We start from the raw sequence: 14,215 nt of genomic DNA, 5'->3' as shown, positions 1-14,215 counted from the left end.
AAACTTCCCGCGCTACATTCTCTTGCAGATATCTAAAATATGCAGTGCGATGACCGTGCGTTTAATTTAGTAATTGCCATTAAAATAGATAATTAATCGTTAACATTGAACACAGCGTAATATTTAAACGCTATAGAAATCTGTATTTGATGACACCTTTCAACGTCTTTGTTTTATTTTTAAGGACTACTACTGCAGTGCGGTACATCCTCGAGTTCGGTATAGTTATCCTGCCAATAAATTTGTGTAGTCACGAAAACTGTTAAGTATTAGCATTTTTCAATAATCGTAGTTTATTAAGTAGTTTGTAGATAGTGTTCTATAATAACAAGTTTCATTTTGATTGTCATTTGTACTTAAGCGCAATAATTGCGGGCAGAGAAAACATTGTATATTGTTACAATGCTAATGTTTTCATTGTTAAGATACAATGCAGTAACTATAATATTATATATGTATTGACTTTTCATTTATTGTAGCTTGCTGAATGATTGCCAAGAATTAGAAAAGTTTCATAATTTCGTACGTAAATCAAATGATGCGTACGCACTGTTGCAATGTAGATTTGTCTATTTTTAATTCTTTATTTGAGAATATTCGGTAGCAATTAGAATAGATCGATTCATCTAATATAAAAATAATAAAATCTTTATGTTATTTATCACAAATAAAAGTGAAACTGAAATTCCGAATTATAGGGAATCTTCAATGTATCAAAGTTTACATCAATTTGGTTGGTCAATAATCGTAGTTTGATGAAAAATTCAAATTTGTAGAGAATTGTCCAATAGGAATGAGCGAATCTGACAGAACGTCAAACATGTGTCAAACAACGCGAAACGGCGTGCGGTATTGCGTGTGATGACTTGACCTAATTATACAAATACCCCCCGGTTTTTTGATGAGTTTAGGGTAGGGACGGTTCGATGCTGCACTTTTCTTCCGCGACGAATATCGATTTTACTCGCAAACTACGGACTCCGCAAACGCAAACACGATGACAATCTATTCGTGCCTCCTGGCCAAAACTAACCTCAATGTCCTGTGTAAACATTTGCAGGGCATTCGGCTGGTAACTTTCAGGAATGTAGGAAACATGTCACAGCAGGTCAAACGACAAACGCACGTCGTGAACATCAGAAACAGCCAATCATTCCATCGTTACAAGACCACACTGCCCAAAGAGCAAGGGACAAAGAGGAGTGATTACAGTCGGTTGTTCTCATTAGCCAAGCCTGAGAAATGGAAACTGTCTGGTGAATAAATAATATCAATGATATTTGAATAGTTGTAAATGGTCACATATTTATTGATTGTAGGTGCTGTGCTATTGCTATTCATATCAAGTTCTGTTTCAATGGCTGTCCCATTCAGTTTAGGCAAAGTTCTGGATATAATTTACTCTAATACCGGGGACGCTGAGGCGGCGAAGGCTAAAATGAATCGACTTTGCGGAATATTGGTTGGCGTTTTCTTCGTGGGGGCTTTGTGTAATTTCGGGAGGGTCTACATTATGTCGACTGCAGGTAATTAATAAACTTGGAGGATGCAAAGTGATGTTTTTATTAATAGGATTTAGTGTGTGGCAGGTTATAGGATGACGCAAAGACTTCGGTTGCAGGTGTTCTCTTCCCTGCTAAGACAGGAGCAGGGTTTCTTCGATAAACGGTCGACGGGGGAGTTGGTGAATCGCCTGTCTGCCGATACACAGATTGTCGGGCAGGCTTTATCTTCAAATATCTCGGATGGTTTACGGTCGTCGATTATGGTTGTGGCAGGAAGCGGGATGATGGTATTTTTTTCGTAAAGTTTTTCGTATTGTTTCATATTGTTTTTGTTTTTTTTCAATGCAGTTCTATATGTCGCCTAAATTGGCCTTGGTGGGTTTGGCTATAGTTCCGCCAATCGCCGGATGCGCTGTGGTATACGGAAGGTTCGTGCGGAAGATCTCTAAAAACGTGCAGGATTCATTGGCGGAAGCCACGAATGTCGCCGAGGAGAGGATCTCGAATATTCGAACGGTTCGCACGTTTGGGCAGGAGAGCAAGGAGATCCAGAATTACAGCGACAAAGTCAAAACTGTATTGGATATGGGTTACTTGGAGTCTAGAGCGAGGGCTATATTTTATGGAATGGTATGGGATTGTTTGGGTGGTTGTTGATGAATTATTTCAATTTGGTCATTTTCAGACAGGATTGAGTGGTAATATAATCATAATTTCGGTGCTTTATTATGGAGGCGTTATGGTTTCATCGCAGAATATCACTGTGGGAAATCTGTCTTCGTTCCTGCTGTACGCGGCATATATAGGAGTCTCTGTAGGCGGGCTCTCTAGTTTTTATTCAGACTTGAACAAATCTGTTGGAGCCGCTAGTAGATTGTGGGATCTGGTTGATAGAAATCCTGCTATTCCTATAAGCGGTAAGTGCAAAACAAAATAGATTTATCAAGTATAATCGAGTGAAGCCGACTTTTCACGTGTATCTTTAAATATTCGCTTCTCTCTGTATTTGAAATATAAATATTAAAATGTAAATTTTAGGTGGTGTTATTCCAACGACATTGGCCAACGGACACATTAAATTCAGCAATGTGAAGTTTGCGTATCCGTCGCGCACGGATTCTACTATCTTCAAAAACCTTAGCTTGGAGATAGCCCCTGGATCAGCGGTGGCCGTCGTAGGTCCGAGCGGTTCGGGAAAGAGCACACTTGCAGCGCTACTGCTGCGTCTCTACGATCCCGATGAGGGTGTCGTCGAGTTGAATGGCTACAACATCCGAGATTTGGACCCAAATTGGCTAAGGAAGCATGTAGGAACTGTTAGTCAGGTAAAGTCTGGCAATATCGTTTGCGAAGGGAATTTCCTCTCACACACGGATATTCTTTAAGGAGCCGATTTTGTTTTCGTGCAGTATCAAGGATAACATCCTGTACGGAGCGGACGACCCGGACAAAATTACTGAAGAGCAGCTGATGTCGGTAGCCAAAGAGGCTAACGTCACTGAGTTCGTGAGGCAGTTGCCGGAAGGTTTCGATACAATGGTCGGTGAAAGAGGTGTTATGCTGAGCGGAGGACAGAAGCAGCGAGTGGCTATCGCCAGGGCTCTGATAAAAAATCCTAAAATTCTTCTCTTGGACGAAGCGACAAGGTAAAATACTATTTTCAATTATTCTATTTATTAATCATTTTTGTTTTCAGTGCTTTGGATGCGCAATCAGAGTTTTTGGTTCAGGAAGCGTTGGAGAGGATCATGAAGGGCAGGACTGTATTGACCATAGCGCACAGACTCTCGACCATACAAAACGCGGACGTTATAGCAGTGCTCAAGAATGGCGAGATCGTCGAGAAGGGTACTTACGCTGAGCTGCTGAACTTGGAAAATGGACACTTTAAGGAATTGATAAAGCACCAGACGTTCCAAGACATCTCCGTTCCAGCCTCCGCATCAAATCTGCTGCAGTAAAAACTGTCTTGTACAATACATAGAAAGAAAGTCAAGAAAAGAGTATATATACAATTGTTGATCGAGTATTTAATATATCTATAAATTATTAAACTTTTTTGTTTTCATACGTTTGTTTTGTATTTGTTTCCTCTTCTATTATCTTCATTTAATACATTTTTAGGTACTTTGATAATGGGTTACTAATTTAAAAATTAAATATTTTTTAATTAAATTTCTATAACACTAAATGAAATAACTAATAAAGAAATATCTATGTTATAAATCGTCAAGTAATCTAAATTACGTAACACTCGGATTTATGTAATATAACTCGAGGTTACTGCAGGTAAATTTAAGTTATGATTTCATCAAAACTTCTTTCATATACTTAATTTTTATATATGTTTTACTTAATTGATATGTCTTAGAGATTGAGGAGAAATTAAAGTTTTCAATTAGGTGAGTGTGTTTTAAATGATATTCTATATAAAAAAATATTTATTATATATTTACAGAAATTCTTATTAACATATGCATATATATATATAAAAAAAGAAATGATAACATCTGTTCACCTATTTACAAAACAAAAATGCATAATTATAGAATGTACACGCTTTTTTGCTATTTTCGTCTCTTTCACTTTCCGTTCTGGTATTGCAATTTGAGTTCCCGCCTGAGGATCTTTCCGGAAGCGTTCTTCGGGATGCAGTCAGTGACGACGATGCCGCCTCTCACCCTCTTGTATTCGGCAACCTTGGAGTCGATGAAACCGTTGAGCTCGGCCACGTCCAGTTTAGAGTCTGGCTTTGCAACGACGTATGCTCTAGGCACTTCGCCGTAGATGTCGTGAGGGATACCGATGACGGCGGCGTCGTTCACACTTGGGAAGTCTCGGATGATCTCCTCGAGTTCAGCAGGAGGAACCTGGAATCCTTTGACTTTGATCAGCTCCTTAATACGATCAGTGATAAAGAATGTTTGGTTCTCGTCGTAGTAGAACATATCTCCGGTTCGCAGCCATCCGTCCACTAAAGTCTCAGCCGTCTCCTTTGGCCGGTTGTGGTAGCCCAACATAACCTGAGGACCTTTAACGTATAGCTCTCCGGTCTGATTTGGACCTAAGGCTTCTCCGTCTGGGTTGCCCACCGGCATTATCTTCACCTCGGTGTTCGGCATTATGTTTCCAAGGGAACCTGGTTTAGGGTCGTGCTTCCTAGCGCCCATCATCACAGTCGGCGACGCTTCAGACAATCCGTATCCTAAAAACAAAATAAACAATCGTAAAATTGAAAATACGAATTAGAATAAGAAAATGGTTAAGTGCAGTTTTAATAGTCATTCACTGAAACATATATTTGTGTTACATAATTACATATAATTAAAATTAAATTACTTTTTTTCCTATTTGACATTGAGAAAGAATATGAAAGAAATATCATTTACATCGGATAAATTATTATGTGGTCATTAAATTATTCAAAACCAGAAAATTAACGCAATTTTTACCTTGTAATACATCGACTTTCTGTCCAATTTTGTCTTTAAACTTCTGCTCATCTAAAGCGCCAAGCGGAGCGGCACCAGACACCAAAACGTGCACGTTTTCCAGAAGCTCCTTCTTAACGGCCGGATGCGAGTACAAGAAAATAACTGCAACAAAAAAAAATTAAATTATTGATGTCTTGTACTCTATCAAGCTATCTATTTTAAGCTATAAATCTTCATAGCAACAAATAAACAAAGAAACTTTTTTAATTTACCAATTGGAGGGACTGCGAAGAGGATGGTAGCCTTGTGCTGCGCCAGCAACTTGAGGTACGACTCAGGAGTGAATTTTGGTAATGTGATGGTCTTTCCACCGTTGTTCATGCCTGCCATGCAGATAGTGGTGAATCCGTAGATGTGGAACATCGGGAGGATGGCCGGAACGACCTCCTGGAAATCGCCGGACGCCAATCGCATGATGGTGAAGTCGTCGGACATGAACTGAGATAAATTGGCGAGGATGTTGCGATGCGAAAGCTGCACTCCTTTCGGCAGACCCGTCGTTCCGCTGGAATAAGGCATAACCGCAACGGCATTCTGATCGTCCAACTTAATATCTTCGATGTCGCAGCTGTTGTCCGCAAACTCTTTGAAGTTAATAGCGCCGGTAGGAGTCGTCGAGGAGGCCTGCAAAATGAACAACAGATTAATTTACTTCAATTCAGCAACAAAGAACTAGCGCTCTAAATTGAAACGCGCCTTCAATTTAACAAGTTCAACAATAACAACAATTTCTTCATTGCATTGTTATAAATGACATGTAAATAAATGCATTGCGTTGGATACAAAATGAGACAACTTCTTCGCTTTATCAACATACCTGATCATTGATGCAAATGATGGGAATCTCTTTGCCGGTCAAGGCTACTTTGACCACCGGAAACAGCTCGGTCAAGGTGATCATAGCCTTAGCTCCAGCATCAGCGAACTGCTTTTTTATCTCATCTAAAACGCACACAAAAAACACATATTTTCTATTAATATTCTTTAATTAATGTAATTTAATATCAAAGTACTTTACAGTAATTAACAATTCATTTTTATTCTTTTCCAATACTTGCAATTCATCTTTACAAATTTATCTGACTGAATGTTACAAAGTGTATCATATTTCTTTCGTGACGTAATACATCTACTGTAATTATCGAATAATAGATTTAAATGAATTTTTATTGACCAACATATAAACAGATGCAAATTCAACGAATTAAATTGAAAACAAGTTTGCTTAGTAACAATCTTGATATACAAAACATTTAAATTATTATAAGAAAATTATTTGTAATAAATATTGATAATAATTTTCAATTTATACTGCAATCAACTTATTTCGTTAATATTATTCAATTATAGATTTCCAAGGTAAAAATTAAATACTTTCGTTATAAACATAATTAAATCATTTATTTTTAGAATAATAACCACTTATTGATAATTTTGCACGCAATTAAAATACGTTTAACATGCAATAAACAGTAAATGTTTACAACAGTGCTGTCCTTTGTGAAAAAAACTTCTGATTTGCGGACGCTTTAAAGATGCTACTGGTTGACAGGGTTATTTTTTATTGAAAATTTGTTTACATAGCAACTTGTACTTATTAGTCAATTAATTAGTTATTATATTTAAATATCATCAAAATCTATGCAATCAACATTAACAGTATTAAAAAAAGAAAAGCACTAAAATATTGTTTTTTGATATTTAGATCGTTCAAAGGTGAAACAAAATCCGGCGCGTGGATCGATGAATAATAGCACGTTTTTAGGTAATAACGAGTATTTTCAGTCAATAAACAATAGATGAAAGTTCAATAATCGAAATGAGGTTGTTTTTGAACGAATTTTCGAGTAGATGTAATTTCGATTTGGCTTCTATGAATGAAAAGTCCAAAGATCAATACGAGCGATCGATTTGCTTATCGATCATTTATCAGTTTTGTCAGTCAAAACACGGCGCATTTCACACCTTTCAATTTACTAAAATTGAATTATAAAGTAAAGGTCAGCAATGGTAACTATAGTTTAATATTATTTCTATTATATGCCAATAGCAACCAGTTTTGACGTACGCTTATTTAAGGTGTCACTTCTGATATAATTTGTTACGTAGACAAGTTTGGGATTATTCAAAATCAAATTCTGTCAAGTCAAATTGATAAATCATAATTTTCAATTTACTAAATTAAAAAATAAATAAGCATATCATTAACAAACGAATTTAAAAAGATTTTTTTCTTTACATAAAGTTATAATTTTTTAGGTAGTAATTAATTGTCAAATTTTTCATTAATAATATGTTGTCATGACAATAAAATTACTGAATAATTCAATGATATTTTACTAATATTTCTTTTGACCAAGGAAACACAGTCATAGAAATTTGTTGATATGTCACGATAATCAAACATAAATACAAATTTTTGCTATATAAATTATCACATCCTGTACAATTTCCATATGTTTTGCAAAGTGAATTTTAACCAATATTCATTTGTATCAATCGAAAATAAAAAGTAATTACTTTTTGATGAGAACAATTCAGCATCGTTAACTGACAATGCTGAGTTACGTAACGCTGTGTCGCATCACAAAATATTCCTGTCATTATCATTTGTTTTTTGTTTTGTTTCATTGTTTTCATTTTTGCAATTCATCATCATATTAAGATCAACGTAGGCTTCCGTCCTGGATCCTGTTTTGACGAGAATCGAGATCGAAATTCAAATAAAGATAATGCGCGCATGATATAATAAACAAAAATAGAACAGTTTGTTTGTTTGTTTTTAAATTTTCCTGTAACCAAATATTTTGAAAGTTCAAAGTACTGGAGTTGAAAAAAAAAAACATATGTAAATAATTGTTAATCTTAACGAAAACAAAAATAAAAATACTGAATTCCGTTTCGAACGAAGATAAACAATTTCAATTAATTTCAATTGCTTCGTTTTGCATTAAATACTTGAATATTGTTCTAATTATTCGTATTGTCTGGATCGCATTGACCTCCAACGAAATGTTGCATCACACCGCAACAATAGGAATTTCGTTTAATAGTGTATTGCTATGACTATCAAATGAAAACAATTATTTTGCATATTATAATACAATAATTGAATGTTCGAAAAACAATGATTCATCGATTAAGATACGAAAATCTATTTTAGTTGAAATACTAAACAATTGTGTAATTGCATTAAAATTGATTTGATTATCTACGTATGCATTGTTTTAGAACTAGACTTTGTTATAAACAGATTTAGTTATTTTGCAATAGTAAATGCTGAAACAAAAGGATGGACTGAAATGGCGTTGATATTAATTTCAGAAAACGCGTTGTGGTCGCTATGAAAACAATTAAAATTGAATTCGTTACAAAAATATGCAGAATGTTTGCAATCACCATGACAATTTCATATAATATTCAAATATATTGTTTTTCATATGGATTTCGAATTTCTAAAGATAAAAGCAAAATTATTTGCTTGTTGCATTTTTATTATTCTGAAACAATGTTTTCATATATCCGCGCAGTGTTTTCCGAGAATTAATTTTTTCGCATGTAAACAGACAATTTGTTGCTTCTGCATTGTTGTGAACCTGGCTTTATGCAGCGCAATTATATCAATTTAGAGGAAATGGCCATGAATTTATTTGTAATGCATACATGATTATATCAAATAAATAATGCCTGAAATCACTTTTACTATTAACTTTGTAATTCAATTGATGCAGGTGAAAGTTACATTTCTCTCAAGATAATCACGTAAGTGCTGTAGTTGCTATGGAGATCATTAAAAATAGTTGTTAATTATTATATGAACTGCTTTTATGACTGTTATCTTTTTTTTTAAATAAATTTGTATTCGAAAATTGTTTCGGTTTTAAATAGAACTAAAACTCAAAGATAAATATTTTGAGTAATTTGGAAATAATTGCATCATTACATCACTTAAATTAGATATTTTTAATGAAATGACGGAAGAAACATATTTTAATTGTGAAATGAAATGTGAAATGACGACCGTATGTTTATAATTAAAGTGATATTTGTTTGTCTAAATCCTTTTTTTCGTTACTATTACCTTGGGTATGTTATTTAGCTTTATTATAATAATGTTTTGTTATCTGTTTATATACGTTATGGAAAGATTTACTTGTATATTTTCTTTACTTTATATTTTGACAGTTTCGATTTGAATTCAAAATGTGTGGGTTGCAAAGTCAACAAATAGCAGAAATGTTGTCATGGTTACTTTAACATTGAACTTGACTTGTCGCAGTCAGCGTGGAATTTAAAATGTGTGCGAAATGCGAGACTACTGCTGTTTCCTTGAGAAATCGGAGAAATGTTCAGTTTGTGCATGGTAAATTGCAATTTACTTATTATTTCTTCTTCAATCAATTTATTTTACCTTGTGTGTAGATGGGATTCATGGTGGTGACGCGAAGACCGGCGAGGAGGATGCCCATGACGGCGATCGGGAATTCCGGCACGTTCGGTAGGAGAACGGCGACGACATCGTCCTTCTGCAGTTTCAGCTTCTTCCTGAGGGCGCGGTTAAGGTTGTAGGACTTGACGCGGAGCTCGTCGAACGTGTACTTGCGTCCGGTCACCCCGCATTCCTGAAGAATACAACCGATAATGTTAGATTTGAAGAACTTTATATTTGATTTCACCAAATGCTACTGTTGCTACTTACGAAAGCGACTTTGTTGCCATAGGAACCGAACTTGCTGAAGATATATTCTGGTATGCTGCAAGTAGGGATCTCGATTTCCGGGAATGGACAGGTAATGATATTAGAGGAAGATGCTAAATGCCTAAGATGCGATGCTGCAAAGCCTCTCTTCTGGACTGCTTTCCGCACTGCAGTTCTTAAAGCCATCCTTACACTTTCACGTACACTACCAGACTGGAATTGCTTGCTTAGCTTTAAATGATCCTTCTCGTCTGCTGCTGAACGTATACCCAAACACCTCTCTCTCTATCACTCTCTCTATGGGTTTCAAAGTTTGTGTGGTGTGTCCGTGTCTATATATCGCACAAGCGGGGATACTTTAAATGCGTGGGTAGGGAGATAGCCACTATACTTGTCATGGGTGCGTATTCTATATTTATAAGGCATCAACAAAATTACTCTTATCAAATCCATCCGAATATCAGTCAAAATATGTCTTCTCCTCGGTCCAAAGACCGCTCATTATTTCTATCTCTGCTCCACCTGGGCTCTGTTTACTTGTCGCAAGTCGAGCAGTTATCAAACGAAAAGTCAACAAACGCGAATTTGTAAATACGAGCATCAAAACACTCAACCGAAGATGACGTAAATCAGTTTGCGGCGAGAGCGCACTCATAAATTTGTCGCTTAACAGGATGCTCGTTATTTTCAAAATCGCCCATCACCATTTTCCTATTTAATCCCAACAACTTACTTATCCAATTTCTCAACCCATTTTCAACCTAAAGTACAATCTTTTAATCAAATTATATCAAATTCACTTAACTTGAAATAAATTTTTAAAATATCAGTTATTTGATAAACAATATTCATATAAAGTACAAAAAAAGCATAATGTTGTCTTTATTTCATAAGCTCATGGATTTTAAGAAGTCATGGTAACGAGTAAAAAAACATTGATCACCATTCGACAGCAACCACCACCAATCGCGAATCGCTGTTTCCCCATTAGTCAGACCGAATCGCGATTAAGCAATTTCAGAATTCCAATAATATAATCTTTGTGTCTCCAATGCCTTATCGAACGTTTATTACACGCAACCTTTGATCGTCTAACTGAAAACGTTATATTTTTACATCATTAAAAACTATTCAAATTTAGTTTTTTTTGTTGTTGTTACTTTTTGACTCATTAAGTTAAGTTAACTTTTACAATTGCAATAATAATAACAACATTGAGTAACAACTTGAAAACAACTAATTTATATAAAAATAAATCAGGGAAAAACACGAAAGACGTCACAGGATATAATGTATGTCAGATAAATCGCTATCTACCGATTGTGGATGCAAAATATTGTTTCTTAACTCGTTCGTTTTTCATTTTTTTGTTTTGTTCGTAAAGCAAGAAAAAGTAGTAAATACAAGCACTTCAAGCATTTTGTTCACATTTATGAAACCTGTCAGAAGTGAAAGTCGTTCATTGAATGTGCCAGACAATTTCGTTTTTAGATGTGACAAATATCTGAATTCCAATAGGGAAAATAACGTGAGAAATTACAATATAAATTTGAATGGAGTCGTCCATTCTATTTTCGTTAACCGTTTATTTTGAATGTCATGGCAACAAACAAACAAAAATATTGTGATCCAATGTTTTGTTTACATTTAGTTTGTCGCTGACCTAGATTCTGTTTCCAAAATTGATTTTTTTTACAAAGAAGCTGATGACGCTAGAATTGCAATACGATGGATTGATTCGTTAATTAATAGTGAAGAATTAACATATGCGAATCGATGGAACAATAGCACAATTGATACATTAATAATTATTATTCGTTTTGATTATCTAGCAAAATATTAATAATAATAAGACATAGTCTTAAGTGATTTGGCTTGTATTAAAATATCTTCTAAATGTTTAAATATTGAAAGAATGGCATAATGACGTTAAGTAAACTATTTTAAATCTAATTAAGTTTATGAAATAATGAAATGAGTTAAAACAATAAACTTTTGGAGAGACTTAAATTAACTCCACTCCATCTCAACGTGAAACGATTGTTAAATAACTGCCTGTTAAAAATTATAAAACAAAGGTATCTGCAAAACTAACGAATCTGCATACTACTTATATAGATTTATTTGTTTCGCGAGGATTAGCGCGATATAATGGATACTGTAATGAGCAAAACGCTGGTTAATATATTAAAATGAATCGTTTTCCATGATATATGGAGTACGTTCCAAGTGGGCATACAGAAATAACGCGCAGCGCGACCTTTGGATCTACGATCCGTGCGAACGCGGACTTTGGACTGTTGGAAAGTGCACTGTGAATTTTATACTACTTGTTTTCTTTATAATACATCCAGTTCAAGTCTCAACTATTTCATATCACAATAAAACTGTTCAAATAATAATTCAAAAAATGTTAGGTATTTTTTTAAATTATTTTAAATCCTTTTTTTTTAATTATTACAATACATTTGATAGCAAGTGGTGCGATTATAAATAGTTTTCAAAAACAAAACTCAGTTATTTTGTCGTCATGGTAAATTTGAGTGTCAGTGATTTTCTTTTACATTTGTTTAATGTGAATGGAATGTAGAAAAAGATGGATAATTAATTATATACTCTGTTTATATAATTTGTTTAATACAATTTTTAAAATGATTACTTTACACGCAAATACGTAACAGGTGGTGTGATTTTAAATTATTTCAAAACACTTTTTTGTCGTTATGGTAATATTGGGAGTGAAAATCTAATTTTCTTTTATTATTGTTTAACGTGAACCAAAGGTGGAAAACAATTAGAAAATTAAATAATCTTCTTATTTATAAAAGAAAAAGTTTGGAGTTTAATGAATTCAACTGTTTGTTTATTTTTTAGCTTTCTTCAGCCATCCGTCAAGAGTGGTGCTTCTTCTCCTAAAATAACGAATCGATTTATTGCAAATTTTGAATTAGACCTTCTTTCCTAATATAACGGCTGAGGACACTGGAGATCTTATTCAAAATATTATCCTAATATAAAGCGGACTTAAGATACAAATATACAAGGTACACCCTTGGTACACGCATATGGACGGTGACCAAGACAATAAATAAGAGTAAGCTGTAAAAAAATCTTGAAACTAAGTAAATACGCTTATCTTTCATATTATATTGTTACGAAATAGGACGAAAATGGAACGGCTGTAGGCAGCTGTAGGTATACCCAACTTGTATATTTGTATCATGAAGCGTACTTAAGTATGCATACTTAGCTGCGGCTGGTTGCATACACTTGGCTTCGTTGCAGGATGAATTGTTCACGAAAGTCTTGTTAACCGCGTGATGTTTCAATCTAAACTCCTTCTTGCAATCTTCGTATTTGGGTAATCTATCTATAGCCTCCTTGTACTCAATCTCTTCATAATTCAGCCAATTATTCACCTCTTCTCTGGTATTTAAAATCACCGGCATTCTGTAATGCATCCAGGCCATTGAAGAATCCGCTTCCCTCGTAAGAACCGTACAAGAATACTTAACACTCTGCAAACGAAATCCCATTAACACATTAAATCGAATCTCCGAAAATATTTACATCTCCATCCTTGGATATGTTGAACAATCCAGCCAACTTAATCAAATTTTTCTTTGATTCAAACTTGGGTCCATCAGGCTGAAATAATTGTTTAATATATCATTGAATTCTATTAAAAAAGAACTATTAATATTCACGTTTTGATAAAGGAAAAACGGTTGTTTCAAGTTTTCACCTGGAGTTGTTTGCCACTCATAATAGCCTTCAGTGATTATGACACATCTCTTTCCACTCATCAAACTTGGCTTATAAAGATTAGATTTCAAAATATTCTCTATTCTAGCATTGTGTGTGTGAAAGTTTCCGGTAGCCTCAGTTTTCTAATGAAAATAATAGTTGTTTAATGTATTAATTACAAAATAAAAGATTTTACAAATGATGGTAACATTCCCCATCTCATAGGTATCAAACAGAACTCTGTGGAACTGGTCTTGTCCAATTTTAAGTTTTTATTGGAAGATAACACTGCAACAACAGTTGTTGGAGGTCCATTGAATACAGGCTTGTACTCTTGGTCATTGTGGATCCACTCCGGCTTCTCCAGCTTCTCTTTACTACTCATGTATTCACACTTTGCAGATATCTCATCTGGGTTTAAAGTGCTGCAAATAGGATTGAAATAAAGAATGACAAGTCTTCATACCACACTCACCACGCTAAGCGACCGCACATTATGATAATAGCAATAGATCAAAGTGGGGAAAATTCTTAAATACTTTGCTATTATACTTTTAGTACAATACTCTGCAATACTCTTGAACACCTGATATCTAACCTATACAAACAAACTCGATTTTAAATTTATAAGTTATTTAGTTGGCTAAACATTCGAAATTTTGCAACGATTATTAACATTAATTTAGTTGAGTTAGATAAATATAACAACAAAAGCTAAGTGAAGTGAAAAGGAGTGGAAGAAAGAAGAAGTAATAATATATTGAAATAAA

At 34.5% G+C, this 14,215-nt stretch overlaps 3 protein-coding genes across 7 annotated transcripts; 1 reads left to right on the top strand and 2 right to left on the bottom strand.

Annotated features, from left to right (window-relative positions):
* LOC108556430 (ATP-binding cassette sub-family B member 10, mitochondrial) lies at window positions 1–3,573 on the top strand. Of its 3 annotated transcripts, XM_017912555.1 has the most exons (10): window positions 1–55; window positions 185–261; window positions 1,061–1,256; window positions 1,320–1,526; window positions 1,590–1,792; window positions 1,854–2,135; window positions 2,191–2,422; window positions 2,544–2,830; window positions 2,892–3,151; window positions 3,202–3,573. In XM_017912555.1, the coding sequence occupies exons 3-10, from the start codon at window positions 1,097–1,099 to the stop codon at window positions 3,464–3,466; spliced, it is 1,896 nt and encodes a 631-aa protein (XP_017768044.1). In that variant the 5' UTR covers window positions 1–55; window positions 185–261; window positions 1,061–1,096; the 3' UTR covers window positions 3,467–3,573. The 3 variants fall into 3 exon arrangements, with proteins under 3 accessions (XP_017768044.1, XP_017768043.1, XP_017768042.1); XM_017912554.1 differs by lacking the exon at window positions 1–55 and having other exon boundaries at window positions 151–261; XM_017912553.1 differs by lacking the exons at window positions 1–55; window positions 185–261 and having other exon boundaries at window positions 677–1,256.
* A 414-nt stretch (window positions 3,574–3,987) lies between these two features.
* On the bottom strand, window positions 3,988–10,298 carry LOC108556424 (probable 4-coumarate--CoA ligase 3). Its single transcript, XM_017912546.1, has 6 exons — window positions 9,699–10,298; window positions 9,411–9,621; window positions 5,817–5,941; window positions 5,212–5,623; window positions 4,958–5,101; window positions 3,988–4,710 (listed from the first exon to the last, which is right to left on the bottom strand). The coding sequence occupies exons 1-6, from the start codon at window positions 9,882–9,884 to the stop codon at window positions 4,088–4,090; spliced, it is 1,701 nt and encodes a 566-aa protein (XP_017768035.1). The 5' UTR covers window positions 9,885–10,298; the 3' UTR covers window positions 3,988–4,087.
* A 2,209-nt stretch (window positions 10,299–12,507) lies between these two features.
* On the bottom strand, window positions 12,508–14,043 carry LOC108556425 (embryonic stem cell-specific 5-hydroxymethylcytosine-binding protein). Of its 3 annotated transcripts, XM_017912549.1 has the most exons (6): window positions 13,921–14,043; window positions 13,642–13,870; window positions 13,406–13,588; window positions 13,269–13,346; window positions 12,945–13,216; window positions 12,508–12,610 (listed from the first exon to the last, which is right to left on the bottom strand). In XM_017912549.1, exons 1-6 carry the CDS (start codon window positions 13,938–13,940, stop codon window positions 12,562–12,564), a joined length of 831 nt encoding a protein of 276 aa, XP_017768038.1. In that variant the 5' UTR covers window positions 13,941–14,043; the 3' UTR covers window positions 12,508–12,561. The 3 variants fall into 3 exon arrangements, with proteins under 3 accessions (XP_017768038.1, XP_017768036.1, XP_017768037.1); XM_017912547.1 differs by having other exon boundaries at window positions 12,533–13,216; XM_017912548.1 differs by having other exon boundaries at window positions 12,533–13,216; window positions 13,924–14,043.
* Window positions 14,044–14,215: the final 172 nt, after the last annotated feature.

This window comes from Nicrophorus vespilloides, unplaced genomic scaffold, assembly GCF_001412225.1.
Source record: "Nicrophorus vespilloides isolate i.1.1-1 unplaced genomic scaffold, Nicve_v1.0, whole genome shotgun sequence".
In the NCBI taxonomy this organism is placed as follows: Eukaryota; Metazoa; Arthropoda; class Insecta; order Coleoptera; family Silphidae; genus Nicrophorus; species Nicrophorus vespilloides.
Note: the sequence above shows the minus strand (reverse complement) of the source record. Positions and strands in the feature narration are given on the sequence as shown.